The 18835-nt window shown below is 35.4% G+C and overlaps 1 protein-coding gene across 2 annotated transcripts in view; it reads left to right on the top strand.

Annotated features, from left to right (window-relative positions):
• LOC149527872 (Pentatricopeptide repeat (PPR) superfamily protein) overlaps positions 1 to 18835 on the top strand; it is a 188843-nt gene that overhangs the window by 119731 nt on the left and 50277 nt on the right. The window contains exon 4 of one of the 2 annotated variants that reach the window (XM_089812047.1): positions 8103 to 8246. The exons of the other annotated variant lie outside the window; for it this stretch is intronic. Coding sequence (XP_089668173.1) covers positions 8103 to 8246 — 144 coding nt within the window. The remainder of the gene's footprint in view (positions 1 to 8102; positions 8247 to 18835) is intronic. 2 annotated transcript variants of the gene reach the window in all.

Here is an 18835-nt window from a genome sequence, read left to right as displayed (position 1 = left end):
CAGGAAAATCAAGATATCATGAGGGCTCGTAGGGAGCATATTTAGAAAGTGTAGAAACAACAGAAGCAGTATGCAATTTACAAAAGAGTTGAACGTTCATTCGAGGTAAGGGATATGGTGTGCTTGATGTTGCGGCCTTATAGACGACCTACACTCAAGAAAAATGGTGCAAAGAAGCTTAAGCCAAAATACTACGAACCTTTTGGGACCATTAGGTGTGTGGGCGAGGTGGCTTATGAATGGGAGGTACTAGTTGATAGTAAGGTCCATAATGTTTTTCATGTGTCACACCTCAAGAATGCGTTAGGAGATCGTATGGTTCCTTTGACAACTCTACCGCCCTAAGATGATGAGGTTAAGTTGATTCTGGTAGCCGAGGCTATATTGGATGTCAGGGAGAAACTTTATGAATAATTTCAGAAAAGATTTGTAAATATTCAAACAACTTTAAAATTTTTAATCCATAACTAGAGCAAAGAACCATCTTTGAAAATAACACGAGGTCCTCAATTTTCACAATTTCAAGCATAAAACTTCCAAATGTAAGTCGAGGGTTATGCATCTTCTAATATCGAGGGGGCTTTCACCAAAAGAACTAGCAGTACCTCTTATTCTAGTGACTACAGGCTTTACTATACATGACTCTAATTTTCATGATTTAGGGTTTTGGATCCTCAAACCTTTGTCTACAACTACATATTAGGATCAATATTAGGAAAACCTATCTAGGTATGGCTCAAGTTAGACCAAAATAAAAGCATGCAACTTACATTACATGCTTGACAGTGTCTGCAGTATGTCTAAAAACGTATTAAAAATTAATTTAGGACTGTTAGAAAAAGATAATTGTGAAGGACTGAAATTATCCCCCTATGAAAAAATATAATTTACATTACATGTTGGACAAAGTCTTTGGCATGTCAGAAAATGCATCCGATCATCAATTTAGAATTCAATTTTAGAAAAACCCAAATGGGTAGGACTGAAATTATTTCAATATGAAAGCATATAGTTTACATTACATGCATGATAAAGCTTGTGGGATGTTTGAAAATCATTGTCTAAGATAAGAGACATAATTAACATTGGTGGAAAAAATAATGACCACTAGAGGAGAAAATGCATTTTGCAAGCATAAAGACAAGGGCTCAATAGCATACTCCCTGCCTATGGTGAACTAGGAGGTTTACGCTAAATGAAGACTAGGAAAATAAGAGTTCTGGAGAACTAGAAAAATTATAGAAGAATGTTTATCAAACAATTTCTGGAGATTTCTTGCAGATTTTTGAAATCCCTCTATTTGTTTAATGGATGAGATTGAGGCAGTGAGTGGATCTAGAAGCTTCTATTCTTGACCTCACAAAACATTAGTAATTTATATAAAGGATTTTTTTTAGTCCTAATTGGTCGGTTCAATTTAATTTTTAAATTTGTAGATTAAAAAGAACTAAACCACTAGGAAAATCTTCAGTAACCGATAGGTAAATTTTAAAAATAAAGAAAAAGTTATCTTAATAAATAAAAAGTTACTATAGACTATAGATAGACTATAGAGTAAAAATATTACATAGTTTTCAAAGCAGCTATTAATTGAAAATAGAGATATGAAAACATTTGTCTCTTTCCGTATAAGACAAGGACGAACAATTGCACCTTATCATTAATTATTAATAAAGTATTACTATATTAAGAATTAAAATAACATAACTCCAAAAACAATCATTATTTCTTGTTTCCATCTGAACCTCTGAGTTAACCATTGTATCTATTGTGCATGCAACTTCCTTACTAAAAATAGTAAGGGTCCCTCTCTAACATCCACTAACTATAAATAATAAGTCCCAATTGAACCAATGTACGAAGTCTATTAATACCAAGTCCAGGTGCAATGTGAAAAATAGCAACACGGGCATAATTGACCTACTATAAATATCAAGTCCCTCAAACTGAGCCAACTAAAGAGTAAGCCAATTGCTACCCACACAATGAGTCTGGGTACCCTTGTTAGATATAGCAACTTCTCAACAATGACTTATTATAGATAGTAGGCCTCTAAACAATTGCTCCAACCAACGATATTGAATCTCAACACTGTCACCAAGTTGTTCAAGCACCTTGCTATAGATGGAAACCCTAACTTTCCCAAAAAAAACACTGTAAATAGTATGTGTGTCAATTTGACTAAAACAAAAAGCAATCCCAAACATCCTTGATCACTAAAGTGGGAAGACAACCTCTAGCTTGACCAACTCAGACATTTGTATCAGAGCTTGCATGCAAAATGTTTTAGTTAAAGTCAAACATCTAAAATTGAAGTTATAACCCATTGAGGTTATTACAGAAAAAACCCTTTACCTTGAACTTTGATGGTTACAAAAAACGGGGACATAACACTAGCTCCTTGCCCCTTGTGAAAAAATGCATTGTACTCAAAACCTTGTGTGACTATAGTTTAACTTGGTAACTGTGGGAGTCATTTTCTATACTCTAAATACGATTCAATTTTCCCAATGTCCTCTAGGGATAGATCAAGGCAATGTACTGCATATGGGGTGAAAAACATAGGGGGTATTTGTTCATCATGAGTCCCCCATCAACAACAAAAGCAACAACATTCTTTGTAATACATTGAATTGCATTTTCAGCACTACGTCCATTATTACCAAGTCTTACATCTTGAATAATGTAGTTGTATATTTGTTTGAACTTTGTATGTAATGCATCCAAATATTTAAAAAATTATAATGCTAATATCACAAGAGATGAGGACATTGATGAGGGTTTGGTTCCTTCTATTTGTTCATTGATTTGACATAATAGTGCCACCACTATTAGCCACTCTAATCGATGTTCTTTAACATCTTGAACATTATGTGCTGCCTCATTGAGTATACCAATCCCCCTTGTAGGATGAGTCTTGAAATCTAAGACCTGTAACTACATTGGCATCCACCATACCTTCCCATGGAGTTTGGCTGTATGGAATGCCAAAAATCCACAATTGTTGTACTTTGCTTGCTCATGAATATTTTTCCTCTAGCTTGTACTCCCCAAAGTGGTAAGTGCTCTTGGTGAAGTATGAGGTGCAAAGAAAACATTAATGTTTCCTCCACCTAAGCTCGGGCCCCATGCTATAGAAATAGGTGTTCTCCTAGATTCCCTGAAACCCTTGTGCACCATCAACTTGATCCAATTGATTCTTCCTAACATTTGTAGAATCATAGCCTACTTCAACCCCAATCCCTGCCTTGTTCACCTTGTTCTTAGAAATTGCATCAAGAGCTTGTTAAACTGCTACGTTTTGGGTGTTTGTGACATTGATTACCAAGTTGTTTATATTTATGAGTTTTTTTGGCTATGATAGTTACATCCCTATTTTTGCTTGATTATAAAATATTCTTTATAAGTTATAACTGTTGAGACTTCATACGAAGTTGAGTTGATTGGTTAAATTAGTTAATTGTTACAGTTTCATGTAAAATGGAAGTGTTGGTTATGTGTTATAATTTCATGGGAACTTGGAAGAGTCGTTAATTGTTATGATCTTGTATGAAGTGAAAATGGACAACTAATATGATTACTTGTTATAGTAATTTTTTTTTTATTAAATGATGGGAAATATGTTTTTGATCATTAAAAGCAGCAAAAGGGTGCTGGCCCATGCAACAAACTAGCATATTAATAGCACATTAATAGCACTAGAAACTTTCAACACATAAACAATAACCTACCATTTGCCTCTATCAAAAACAAAGTACGTAGAGTTCAGAGTATCAATGGAAATGAAAGTAACATGCATCATACTGATATAATTAAAGTGTCTATGCCACACAGAGGGGGTAAAGGTTCTAAAGCCACTCAGGCTTACAAACAAAAAACTGTAGAAAACCATGAGACAGAAACACCCTAACTGACTCTCATCCGTTTTGATAACAGTGTGGAAGTCCACTCTCCCTTCAAGAACTAGAAGATGTCTTTATAGTCTTCCTTAGTCTTTGGCTTTGTCCCAGATATCTTCTCATGCAAGGCACACAACGCCACCGATCAAGCATGCATCACCTTAATAGAAAATTTGTTAGAGTCTTTGATTCTCCTGTTGAAGCTATTGACCTCTATTTTCAACTTCTGAAGTGTCGTTTCCTATTTCTCAATCATTTCCTTCATCCTTCCCAACAACCCACCAGGCGCCGAGCCACTAGAATCCTTAGCCGCCTCCTTGAAAGGAACCTGCATGATAGAGGGGTTGGAGTCGAGGATTTGAATGAAAGGGTTTTTCACTTGGGTATTTGTGGGGGGGGGGGAAGGGAGGTATTCTTGACATTAGAGGGAAAGGGGAGTCCAAGGACATACTTGAGGAATGGTCAATGTCCTCGCTAGATTTAGCAATTGAGTTATTAGTGTCCAACCCTTCATTTTTTTTCAAGGCTTGCTTACATATTTCCGTTGCAAGCCGGTTAGACATATGGGCCCTAGGGGTTCAATAATGTCACCCGACTCCACAGTATACACCTCATGCCTGCTTTTTTTAGGCGATTTGGTAGATTCACTATCAGATGGGGAGGAAGATTCCATTTTGGGTGTTTTCCTGCTAGGTTGGGAAGGGCCAGCCTCAAAAGACCCAGGCAAAGTGGTAGCATGAGTAAAATGGGTTCATTGAACGGAGAGCATAATGCACGATGGAAGTTATACAGCCTAAATAGTAACCCTTGATGCAAAATAACATTGTCCTTGCCCTTCTGGTTGGCCTTAATATTGCTTTCAATGGAATGCAACAGGTAAAAGGGAATGGAAATTGAGATTTTATGATGGAAGTGGTTCAGAAAAGGTAGATTGTAGAAATAGTAAACAATAAACTTACCTTTCAAGGTGAGGTATTTCATTACGATGTGACAGACATCCTTCCAGACACCTGGGAGGTCATCTCTGCTGAGCCTACCTTGTTTCTTGACCAGTTTCTCCGGGGGGTTGAAGAATTGTTTAAGGGCGTCATAGTAAGAAGTCTTACTAGTCTTTTTCCATTTTCTCCCCTACATGGGAAATATGTTATCACCATGGTAAATATCTTTTGCGAGAGCACGATGAAGGGGGAGCATTTCCAGAGAGGGAATTGGGCATGAGGGCACCACTTGTCACTGAGTTCTTTCCACCGAGTTAACATGTATGAGTCCTAAACCACGATGGCCAAGGGAAACTAGACTAGGCAAGCAAGGATAGACCGAGTGACCAGCATGAGCTAATTGGGTCAACACACTTATTAAAATAATAAAATGAATGAACTAAAAATAATTGTTACCTTTAGGGAACAAGTCAATCCTTCTTGCATATCATACACATTCTAGCATAATGGTACCCATGGTACTTACATAGATTCATACATCTACATACACATGTATACACACACACATAGAAAAACACACACACACACACACACACATGCATACATTCAAATATGATGAACATGTGTGTTTACATAAACTTATAATAGGTACCATTATAATAAAACATGAAGATTATAAAGTTATTAATATTATTCCATTTTATGTCAATGCTGTAATACTAAATTTTCAATCAACTTTTATTTTTATTTTTCCATCGGCCCTCGTTTGTGGCTTTTGATTGATTCAAATCAAGAATGTAACTTATGTTTGCCACCTTCTGGCCATCTTGTTGATAACTCCATTTCAGAGCATAACTTATGAGCCAAGCATTGTTTAAGAGAGCACAAGATCAGTTAGCCATTACACATCTGCAAATTGCTTCCATATGTGTGATTTTCTTTCATATTAGTTAGCACCTTCATATACGCCTTTTACATTCATATTGCCATTGTTTCAAATCTGCAAAATGCATCCATACTGTGGTTGGTTCTTGTCTGCAATTGCCTCAATATTGGAATTATTTTTCCTACTTGCAATTTGCTTACTGGTGGATTTTTCTAAACCTGCAATTCCTTCCATATCGTTGAGGCTTGTTTTTCTACAGTCAAGGGACCGTACTAGGCATTACAAGTTCCTTCCAGCAGTCAAGGGTGATCATACCTCTTTTTGCAAACCAGGTCGTGCATTCTTTCTGCACATCTTTTTTCATTAATTATGATGATAGGCTCTGAAATTAAGCACATAGCATAGAGGAATGCTAATGCCATGAGTAGAGCCAAATGGACTAGAGTCCGAAATTGGACATTGTGATTACATAGCTGATTGCTCAAGTACATAAAATCGATCTGAGGCATTTGTTGTATGCAACTAAGGTTTCTTTTCAGAGTTTGAACTAAGAGGAAGATTACAGTTCTGTGCAATTTTTTTATAGGGGCATAATCCATATGTCTCTAAGATAAGGAGAGGCACCCTCAGAGAGTTAAAGATAAAAAATTATGAAATGCCAATGAACCTTTCTCTTTAGATCTGTTATAAACCAAAGTTGGGTAGAGAAAAGCTTGTCTGTCGTAATTAGAGTTTTATGGACAGCCACACAGAGATTCATCAATGATGACCAGCAAGGTCGAGATGAAGGGTGTAGGCTGATAACAAATGATTATGTGAATATAACCTACAAGGAAAAATGTGGATAATCAGTACTAAACTAAACATGAAATAAATTTAAGAAAATAAACCAAACCAAGTCAGCTCATGGTAGTTTAAGGGTATAATTCTTGTTGTCAAGTCGCGCGGTAGGTTTAGTGGCTCATGATGCTGCTATGATCATTAGAGGTCAGGATAGCTTGATGAAAGGTATTCATAGCCTAGCCGCATGTGAGTTGACACTAACACCAAGATGCTTAGGTGGCAGGACAAGTGGTGTCCCATGCCTAATCCCATGTAGGGAGGGCCTTTCTCAGTTAAGATTGTGTGGGGATACATAGGTTCTGCTGTTGGGAGGTTAAGCCTCTAACAATGCTTCTCTCCACCAGATGCCAGGACTTGCACAAGACAGTGTCATAATCTGCATTCTTATCTCATCACCAAATTAATGGGTATTAATCTTTTAATTTTAAAGTCAAGTTCAGTTTATTGTTGCAATCATTTCTTTCTTCATAATTAGATAGTATTAAATGATCTTCCTTTCCATCAAGTAACGACTAGTTACTAATGCTCTTTTCATTTGTTCATTGAAGATATTTCAGCTATTTTGCTATGGCCATTAACTCTCTTTCCTATGAATCTGTTATAACTGTCCTTCATGTGAATATGAAGTAACACATTTTTCATTGTTAAATAATGGTTGGCAAATTAGCATGTTGCAATGACTCAGAGTTGTTTACCCTACATATAAGTGGAAAGCTCAATGTGCAGACCTGCAACCACTTGTTAGAACCAACATTTGTAGTTTAACGGGGGGGGGGGGGGGGGGGGTGGGGGGCAACAAAAAAAAAAATGTTGAGAGCATTTGAATATAAATAATATGTGCTAGGAAAAGGGGGAAGGACATCCCCAACCGAAGTGAGGGCATGGGGTCATCCCCTCTAAAAATTGCTGCAGTCCCGAAGTTTCTGGGATTTAATTTTGATCTTTTGGGGATGGCTTGGGATCATCCTCAACCCACCCACCATCGTCGGGATGTCTCGGAAGTGAGGACACGTCCAAAAGGTTGGGGACGTAGCCTTGGTTTCCTTGATTATACTTTATCTAGAGGAACTCATGTTGGCACTCGAAAGAGGTAATGGAACCCTTAATGTCCTTGCAAAACCCATAATTAATGATCTAGGAGCTTGAAAGGTGGAATTAAAGTGATGAGAATATGCACTAACAAGTTTTTCTCATTTGTTGCCCATTAGTATGAGAGAGTTTTCATGTTACCATTTGTGTTAAATTCTGAAGAAGAGCATTCTGCCTTCATTTTGTCTAGTTTGTTTTATTTTTATTTTTATACTATGGGTTGATAGAAGTGAGTAATAAGATTGTTGTCATCATAAATTTATATTTATTTTCCAATAAAGCACTTTCATTTTTAAGAGTGGCCTTCATTTCTCTCATTCTCAAGTCCATTCCTCTAGAAAAATCTTTCTAATCAAATCAAAATTAATTAGCTATATTTATAGTTGATTGTATGGGTATTTTTTACTAGAAGACCTTCATTGTACTCATAATGCTGATGTTGAATAGGTTATGAAACTTCCAAATGATAAGTGTTCGGTTTATGGGGCATTAGACGAATGGGTAGCTTGGGAGGAAGAGTTCCCCTTGATTGTTCTTGCTAAAGCCCTTGGAATTCTGAAACAAAGATGTCAGTGGAAACGAATAATTCAGGTATATTTTTTAATTTTTTTGTCTCTCATGTTTCTTTCTTGTTTAGAATAAATTAAATCTGGTGGAGTGATATACTTGAGATCAGAAAGTAATCTAATCAACTGCATGTAATAAAAACTATATGGATAAATTTTTTACTTTCAAGTTAATGTCAATAATGATTTCTCTATGCCATTTTGAATGCTTGATAATTGCCAATGGGAAGATGGAACTCTTTAGCTTTGACATGGAATGGTGCAACTTAGATTTTGAGTTGGTAGTGCTACTGTTCCAATAAAAGTTCTACCTTTTAAGCCACACAACTTTATATTAATGAGTTAAATAGATCGTTGTTGGGGTCGCAACTATCAGGATGATAGTTGCCTGGTTGCAATTTGCTATATGTTATAGTTATGCTATGTGGTAGAGGCAGGCAATATAAAGATACATGCTTTTCCTATCATCCATGTTTGTTTAAAATTCCTTGTTTGTGACTTATTCTGTAATGCACTTGCAACTGTAAAGTGTTTTAAACCTTAAAACATTAATACAACATAAGGGAGCCTCAGCAATTAACATGGTTCACCAACAGATTGGATGGAACTTCTCGTATATTTATAAATTACTAGACACATTGAATTTCTGCCAAGGCATTGTGAGCAACTTGATTTCAGTTATATTTGTAGAATCAAAAATATTGTTGAAATTGTGTCATTGTGCGCCTTCCTTGGCCCTTGAGCTCTATTTTGAATTTTCTGACCCCATTTTTTATCTGTGCACATTTTTCTTGATCTTTGGTTTTATTTTTTACTATAAACGGACCAGGTAAACATTTTAACGTGACCAATGCGAAGAGCACACAAATATACTGGGGGGGTGGGGGGGGGGGGGAGGTGGCGGGTATATTAACAACTTTTGCCAATTTAATTTTTTTATCCAATTAATTACTTCAATAACTTTAGATGCTGAAATAAACAATTATGCACATGGACACAAATACACAGTGATTTACGTGGAAAACCAATGCCGGAGAAAACCATGGAAAAATAATTGCTTTTATATAACTTTGATCTTTTACAAAATTTAGTATGTTCCAACCTCAAAATTTACAAGCACCAACTTGCTGGAAGCTACAAATCCCACTGTCTGAAGGCACCAACCTTGAAGCAAATCACCTATTTCACTTCTGAACTTAAATCTGAATTTCCACTTTTATCCTTGTTTCTCTTACAATGGATAATGGATAGTATTAAATTCTCTTGCTTTGAAGTCAGCCAACGAATTCCTTCAACTTTTCACTCTTTCTTATATTCTGATAAACACACACACACACACACACACACACACACACAGAGACACACAGACACACAAACACACACACAAACACACACAGACACACACACAGAGACACGCACACAAACAAAGAGACACACACACACACAGAGACACACACACAGACACGGACACACAGACACACACACACAAAGACACACACAGACACACACACAGACACACATAGCCACACAGACAGACAGACAGACACACACACACACTATATTGAAAAATCTGAATATATATTTCTTATCTTGCTCCTTGAACATTTACTCAAACTGCTGACTTGCATCTTTCTAAAAAATTAGACTTAATATTTATATTCTCATTTTAGAGAAATAGTATGTCTCTTGGTACGAGACTTTTCAAAGGTTGCATCCTTTTATTATTATTATAATGTTTTTCATCTAATTTTTAAATTACACCATATATCAAGATTATTAATTTCTTTAATCTTTAATGCGATTTTTCAAGACATTATGAGATTATAGGTTCTCAACATATTTACATAATGATGGTTTGAATGCACAAGAACTCAACTCCAGAAGACACACATATAGGATATATCGCTGCTTCTGGCAACCATTTGACTTGCCAATTCCTCTGTAATTATCCAGGCATTTTTTTGTTCATGCCCACATACTTCTGTTGATTCACCAATTTTTCACTTTGTGTGTTTCTTTGACCATGCCTATCATTTCATACCATCTTCCATGCTGACATATTGGAGTTCTGAATCGAGCCTTCCAAATTTGCTGGCCTTGTTGATTTGGCTGGAGAGTTTGACTTATTGGTTTTCCTTCATAATCACCATCTTCCATATATCATATTCGATAAACAATATTTATGATTGCTGTAAGCCTACATTGCTCGTTTCCAGAAAATGAACAGAGACATTCAAACTGGCATCCTTCTCTCATTATGGCTTTGTTCAGGGACACTGGTAAGGGTCTTAGTTGGAATATTTACTGTTACACAGTCTACAAGATTTTCCAACATTCTTTGATTTTCTTGCTAATGTCTGGAGTGACGCCTACCGTCTTTGACTACATACATGCTCACATCTATTCAGCCGTTTATGAAGATGATGTGCGATTCATGAAGGGCAACATTTCTTGTTTAATATGTTCACTTAGCATAGGTTTTCTCACTCACCCATGTGTGACTTGATGTGTATTTTGTATTTTGAGTAGGTTATAGTTTTTATATGTTTGCCATATTCTCTGCTGTTCCAGTGTAGTTGCTCCTGATGCCATTACCTTCTGTAGTGTGCTCTTGAAGTTAAATATATGTTATTATTTTTGTCTATTATCAAGTTGTTTCAATTACTTCTCTCCTTAATATTTCTTTGTTACAAATGGTGAACATGTGCATGAAATATCCCCAATGGATAGTGGCCCAATTTTATCTCAATAAAATTTTCAAAACATAAACATATGAAGATGCATTATAAACCAACAATATAACCAGAAGATTCTCATAAAATACCATAGAATATGTTATTGAATTATACATTAGAAATAAAATAACTAGCATTCAAAAATCCAATCTTAAACACAGTTTTATAGTCAGATTGGAATACTAAGAAAAGAACTTGTAAGCACATGTGAGACACTTGGTGCGACCTCTCCATAGACAATGGGTTTGCATCCATTGTCTATTGGCACGAGGGTTTACGTCCTCAAGCTGGATGAAAGCTGCAGCTTTCGAAATAACTCTCTAATGAGAGAAATTTAAATCTGAATCATAAACCAAGCATATGGAAATGACTTTCTCCTCCTTTAAAAGACCCAACCTGCGACTCTTCAACTTCTATATTCTTGTCCTTGTCCCTCAAGCCAACTTGTCTCTTATTCACTCTCCTTTAATTAAAATTGACTTTGTCCACAAGCCAACTTCCTATTCTTGATCGAGACTCACAAGTGAGAGCTCAACTCATCACAAATTACTGAGATTTGTTGGGTGTTATAGTCTTTAAAAAAAATCAAATGATATTATATTTTTTCTGTAGGCACCCAAATTGATTAAAACATGACACAAATATTTTATTCTTCGTTGAAGAATGAACTCAGAGTTGTTTATTTATTTTTCTCCTCATTTGTGTTTGCAAGCTATAGAAATCTCTGCCTCTAGTTTGGTGATCATATATCACTAAGAACCGATGATTATCTCAGGTGCTTCTTACGCTAAGTTATTTCTCTTGGCAATAGAAATAACTTTAAAACATTCAAATATATCAACAAACCTGTGCAACTACAGTCATTAGAAATATTTTCCCTTATCCTTGCTTAACAAATATTAATTTGGGTTGATTATTAATCATCAAATGAAACTATTGAATAGTTGCTTTGCACAAACGATAAGCTTCAATTAAACGACAAACTCCAGATGCCAAGTTGGTTCACCAGTTATATGCGCTCAGACAACCACACTCTTTCTGAACGATTCCTTGTCAGTTTTGAATAAAATATCTATTTCTTCATCCAGATGAAAACTTTTTCAGAACTGTAACCACACAAGCTGGTACTACTGAAATATCCCCAATGCATATTTGGCCCAATTTTATTTCAATAAAATTTTTAGAACATAAACATATGAAGATGTATTATAAACCAGTAGATTCTCGTAAAATACCGGAGAATATGTTATTGCATTACACATCAGCAACACAATAACTAGCATTCAAAAATCCAATCTTAAACACAGTTTTATAGTTAGATTGGAATACTAAGAAAAGAACCTGTAAACACATGTGAGACACTTGGTGTGACGTCTCCATGGACAATGGGTTTGTGTCCACTGTCTATTGGCACGAGAGTTTATGTCCTCAAGCTGGATGAAAGTTGAAGCTTTCAAAATAATTCTCTGAAGAGAGAAATTGAAATCTGAATCATAAACCAAGCATATGGAAATGAGCTTCCTTTTCCTCCTTTAAAAGACCCAACTTGTGACTGTTCATCTTTTGTATTCTTGTCCCTGTCCCTCAAACCAACTCATCTCTTATTAACTCTCCTTTAATTAAAATTGACTAAATAATTCTGTATTAAGTCCTCAAAGGTCATATATGGGATTGGTCTATCAATTTTTAATGTCCCAGAAAAAGGGGACATTATAGTGCACCAATATTGTTCCTTAGAATGTTGTGTTAAATTATACTAGTAATAAAAGAAACTTTGATATCATTTCTACTGGCATTTGTGGCAAACTCTTGGAGATTCATCATTGATAATACTGTTTTTCATTATCACTTCAAGCAACTTTATCTCTTTATGTATCCCATCTTGCTTGATCATATTTATGTATATATAATGAAGATGTCATGGAACATTGAAATTATGGTATGGATATATGGTCATGAATATTCTTGTCAAGCACCATTATTAATGTCTTTGTCTTAAACTTCATCAATCTTGCTGACATCAATGACAACATATCATCATGGTGATACTAGCATGACAGTCCATCCAGTACCACATGAAATGGTTTTGACCCAGAGCTATGAACTGGCGAGGTTAGAAATGGAAGACTTGATCTTCATATAACAATGCTGAGGTTCAAAGTTCAAACCATGATCACATTGGATCAGTGAAGGCATAGACTTGTGATCATAATGGCCTAGCAAGTGTTTGAATCGTGGTATTCACAACGACACCACTTAACCAACACATAATGGGATGAACCCTTTCTTAAACTCTAGTTGGTAGGGATGCTGTATTCTAATTTTTATGATGGAGTTGAAGTCATTTTCCATTTGAAGTGGTATTGAGTTAGGGATATTTATCCTCGGTAAAACTTTGTCTTTTATTTTTCTAAAGTGTTTTCTTGCATTTTGATCCTTCACTTCATATATGTTTTTCTTTCTATGGTTCTTTTGTAGAACATTCTCCTATACACCACATAATTCTGATTAATACTATGTGTGAACTCTCTACATTAATGACATTTTAAAATTAAGGTAACAGTTACATAAAAAAGCTAAAAATGCAATACAACAAACTCATTAACCAACCTGTGGAAAATTTTACCATTGTTGCACAAAAACAATACCAACAACTAACATCTAACATTATCTTGAAACTGAAGGATTGTCTAGCATTGGCTTCCTAAGAGAAAAAAGTTCTCTATCATTCCTAACTAGGGTAATGGGAGATTCTGCTTAAGTCTATAATGGAAAGATATCACTAGATGGTTAGATTAAATACTATAAAGCAGTTTAACGTTCCATAATGGTAGGGGCTTCTAGAGTTATTGGGAACAAAACTCATGGTAATTTCTAGCCCTTTCCTTTTTTCTATAAAAGAGGACTTAAGGTTTGTAGAATCATCTCCAGAGTGTGTGGGAGTATAGCATGATATCCACCTAAAGGCTATCCATTTAGAATCCAATTGCTCAATTAAATAGGAGTAAAACCAAATGGGTCACAATTGCACTAAAATATCTATTAAGAGATTTGATACCATCGGTTTTGAAGCTGGAAGAGGAGCATGTGAGAGATTGATTGAGAAGAAAGTTGAGCAAAGTGTTGTTGCCTAAGTTACCGATTTCACACCTTGGACCCTTGAACCGGGTCTAGGTTCACATTCGGGTTCGAGCAGGGTATGTGCCCAACCCTGTATAGACCCAAAAGGACCCACACGCCCAGCTTGAACCCAAACCGAACTCAGGTAGACTAAGCAAGGGCCCGCATGGCCCCATTAGAACCCACAATGTCTAGCTTACAAAGTGGGACCAAAAACATATAAAAATTATTTTTCTAATTATTAATTTTTGGTTCTAACTCTAAAACGGCCAATTATGAAGCCTCAACGTGCTTTTATTTCATATTTACTCTCATTATTCTACTAATGATAAGGATCCACTTACAGCTGCTAAAAATGCCATAGACAATGATTATTTTGATAATCCATTCGATGATTGATGAACACTTCAATTATTGATGAACATTAAACATTGAATCATGTTTCAACTTTCAAACTTTCATGAAGTACATTTTCATTTTGTAATTTAGTAATTCAATGTGATGATTTCATTAGAATCATATTTTAATGTTTATCATTGGCATTTGGCATTGATCAATGATCAAGCATCATACTATGAAATGATTTAGTTTTACAATTTTGTATACTTCTCTTAATTATTTTGTATAAATATAGACACACACACACACAAACCCATATGAACCACAATGCATTCTTTTTTCACAAGCCCACATATTGAGTTGTCATATCCGAACCCATCCCCAACCCCAAATTGGTAACCCAGGTGTACAAACCCGAGTTAAAAACCCGAAGCACCCAGTGTGAGTACGTGCCCGGTGTGGGAGCATCACACACCCGAGTACCCTCGCGAGCCTTCATAGCTCTGCTGCACCTCAGCTACATCGGTCGAGCACCCAGGTGGGATGCAAGACCTGAGTGCGTGGCGGGTGCTCGGGTGCAGGGGTGCTCCTAGGGTGCTTGTGGGGTGTGGCCGACTGAATGGCCGAAAAAGTTTTAAAAAAAGCCTTTTTTGCATTCATTTTTTGATTTGTTTTTTATGCATGCTAACCCTAATTGGGTGTGGGTCACATGTGGTCTATTTGAAGGTTTAATAAGACCAATAGACCTCATTTTTATTTCACCATTTCATTTCATTGTTTTGGAGCAGCAAGGAGCTAAGTGTGCAAAAGAGTTTGGATGAGTTTGTGAGAGCTTAGTGGGTGATTTTGCAAGGGATTGCAAGATCAAGAGGAGCAAGAGGAGCAAGAAGATTTGATTTGGCAAGTGTCTCCTCTAAGTTCAAGGTAGGTTTTTTCAAATTTTACAACTTTTTTGGTTTTAGAAATCAATTTATAATTTTTAAATTTAGTATTTAGTTTACATTTATGTACATTACGTTTTTGCAGTTAATTTAGTTATTTCATTTCCCTTAAACTACTAATTCAATTATTTCCTTTTCACTTACATCGAAATTAGTTATTTCCGTTATAGCTGTTGAACTCTTTTTCAACTGATTATGAAAAGTAGTTGTTATTTCTATATTGTTGTTTTAGATGAATGTGGAAAGTAATATAAATTGTTGTAATTTATCAATGTTTCTGAATAGTTAGGAAAATAGTATGTTGCAATCGTGCTTTTGCAACTCTACCAAGCGGCTCTTGAAACCTTCCAGCTAAGGATGACGATTAAATGATACGAATGTGTGCTCCAGTCGGATCTCTATATGACTAATCAGGTAGTTGAAGAAGTCTCACAATAGAGAAAAGCAGATGAAATTTCTTTCTACTATTTCCTGCTCAAGCATATGAATATAGTTGGCACCATGTTTCAACCAATAATCGAATGCCTTAATATGTGGATCAAGTTTTGGGAAATATTAGTCGCTACTGGCTCCACACAAAGTCTCCTCTAGACTAGTGCGTACATAGGAATGAAATCCTAGTGTTCAACCAATTTTTTGTCATTTCTGCTTGTCAGTATTAAACCACATGCATTGCGTTTCCGATGAATTTTGAAGTTCCTGTTTAGAAGAATTGAGTTCTAAATTCCAACTCATGAACCAAAACAACTGCTTAAATATTTCACTCCAAGCATGTCCTCTCCAATTTATTGCTAGGCGATAATTGGGTTTGTCTAATTATTTAATACACCACAACTTCATACTTTAATCAGTCTTTCCCAATATCTTTGTTGCTTCCAGTGCAGTTTAAATAGGATTCTCTAACTAAATAACATTGGATTTTGTTGCATCTAGTTCGCTTCTTACGAAACTATGTTCATTATTCAATTCGCCCCAATAATTTATTTATCAAAGTTTCCTTGTGAGCAACACTTTGAGAAATATAAACACATGCTCACCAATTAAAAATACAGTGTTAAATAGTAATGTTTTCTCCTTTGTAAATTTCAATCATTTTAATTCCATTTGAATTTCCTAGAACATAGTCTCCAAATTGCTCCAGTATACTTCATAAGCTCTCAACAACTTCTTGTATTTTCCAGAATGAATCATTTGACATAAAGCTTATTATTTGCCTATACTTTTATCTCTAAACTTTATTTTTTATAAATAACTCTTATGTATTACGCAGGGTGATGGTGTTGATTTTCCTAGATTGCTTGCAAATTGAATAGCATTGCCTGTTTTAGAGCATGTGTTTACCAAGGGCAGCAATCTCTCTCTTTATATTGTGGATGAGACATGGATAGACATGTCTTTAATATTTAATTAATATAATCATTTATTATTTAACTATACATATATATGTCTCTCTCTCTCACACACACATGTATCTTTAGTTTAGTCATACGAGTTTATCCAACTCAAGGTACAAAACATCAACACTACCTCTTAGCTAGGGAGGATAAACACAAGATTTTACTTAAATGTAAAAAAACAAGAATGACAAATTTTAGGAATATCTTTGATAAGAAGATATTCACCATTTAGATATCATATTAGGATATCAAGAGTAATGGGCAACAAAATGTCAAGTCACGTGATATTCACCAAGTACTCTGAGAAATTATATTAAGAGTAATGGCCTCCTGAATTTCATGTCACATGACATTCATTCACCAAGTACTCTTTTAGTAATGACCTTTTATATGTCGAGTTGCAAGATATTCACCAACTACGGTGAGCAATGGCCTTCTAAACATCAAGTCGCATGGTATTCACCAAGTTCTTTGTGTAATGCTCATCTGAACATCTATTTGCATAACATTCACCATGTACCCAAAATATTTATAACGTGTACGCACACACATTTTCATAATGCGTACCATATAAACATTCATGGTCTATTTAAGGAACTTAACCCACCATGCAAAGTATAATCTATCATGATCTGCATAGACATTGTAAGATATCCATCATAATAGAAAATTAAGTTATTGTAAGATTGTCACCTTTCAATAACTTTTGCAAGTACAAGTGATAATCATTTGGAAGTCGTCACTTCCTCATGATATGTACATAGGGTGTAGACCCATTAAAATCATATAGTCACACACAAGGGCTTTCAAACTCCCTCTGAATATATTTCATCTAAGCTCCTCATCTAAAGTTGCCTCTGAAGAAATGTCAGAATCCCTCTAAATTTGATATCAGTCTCCCTTTTCTTGCAAGAACATTCTTGGAAGAAAAGATCAAGGCAAAGAACTCTTTATAATATGTATAGAGATACAAATAAGAGATTTACTATATATTAGGAATGTAATACATAAAAAAATTGTACTTAAGAAAACAAAATACTTATCTTATGTAATCAAGGGATAATGTCATTCAATAAAAAATTAATGGCATTATTCAACTTGTCTACATAAGCTCGTAGAATTTGTTCTCTCTCTAGATTTCTTCTTTAGAAAGATTCTTGTTTCTTTTATTTAACATTATGTATTATAGGTTCTGATGTGATATATTATATTAAAATTTTTAATATGATTTGGAGTCTTGATATCCACATAGTCTTGAGTTTGGCAAATTCTTGTATGACCGAGAGTATGTTATGTTCATAATATTAAAATTTGCATGTCATCCGATTTATGGTGTTAAGGACCCCTACTCGATATTTGAGATGGGTCTTGCCTATTGTTATATCTCGTCAGGCTTTTCATGTTCCTCGTTCTACGTGTTTGATTGACAAAGCTCTCATGAGATGTCTTACCTGCTCACTGGATAACCTTTTTTTTATTCTTGTCCGTGTAAGCAACTTTCCAAGATCACAATAGGGTCTTGACTTTATCCTATTTGCAATTGCTACCAATGAATGGGGGTAGATTCTTTTGATTTTTTTTCGGTACTTGTATCTCTTAGATACTTCTCCGAATTATTAAATGCCTTCTACGCACATTTCAAACTCACCATTGTATTTTGGCAGTTGCCTCGGCCTACCTATAAGAAGCTTATGTGACAAATGGTTTGATTGACTTGTCTTATCCCTGGGCACATTGATGATTGCTATCAGCTTCTTCTCTATTTTAATCCCTACCATCTGGTTATTGGCTTACATTTATATCCTTACTTCTCCAGTATGTCATATTTGATCATGAGTTATGGTCGAAAGTTTTGGGTACCATGTCTCTGTCACAAGTCACGTGTAAGCTCTTCGATAGTGTCTTCTTGAGGCAGCTCCATCATGGTGCCTTCATGAGGCCACACTAAATGTCTCCGTTTGACTCATGATCTGTTACTAAAGCCCAATCCCAATATGCTCAGTAGATTTTGATGGCTTGTTCTCATAAGAGATTCTATATAGTTATAAAAAATTCAAGCTTTTCATAAAGCATTGACCTTAT

Source organism: Cupressus sempervirens, unplaced genomic scaffold, assembly GCF_028749045.1.
Source record: "Cupressus sempervirens isolate cs-2001-9-10 unplaced genomic scaffold, ASM2874904v1 CseChr00s100001_01, whole genome shotgun sequence".
Taxonomy (NCBI): domain Eukaryota; kingdom Viridiplantae; phylum Streptophyta; class Pinopsida; order Cupressales; family Cupressaceae; genus Cupressus; species Cupressus sempervirens.
This window is presented reverse-complemented; position numbering and strand designations above follow the sequence as displayed.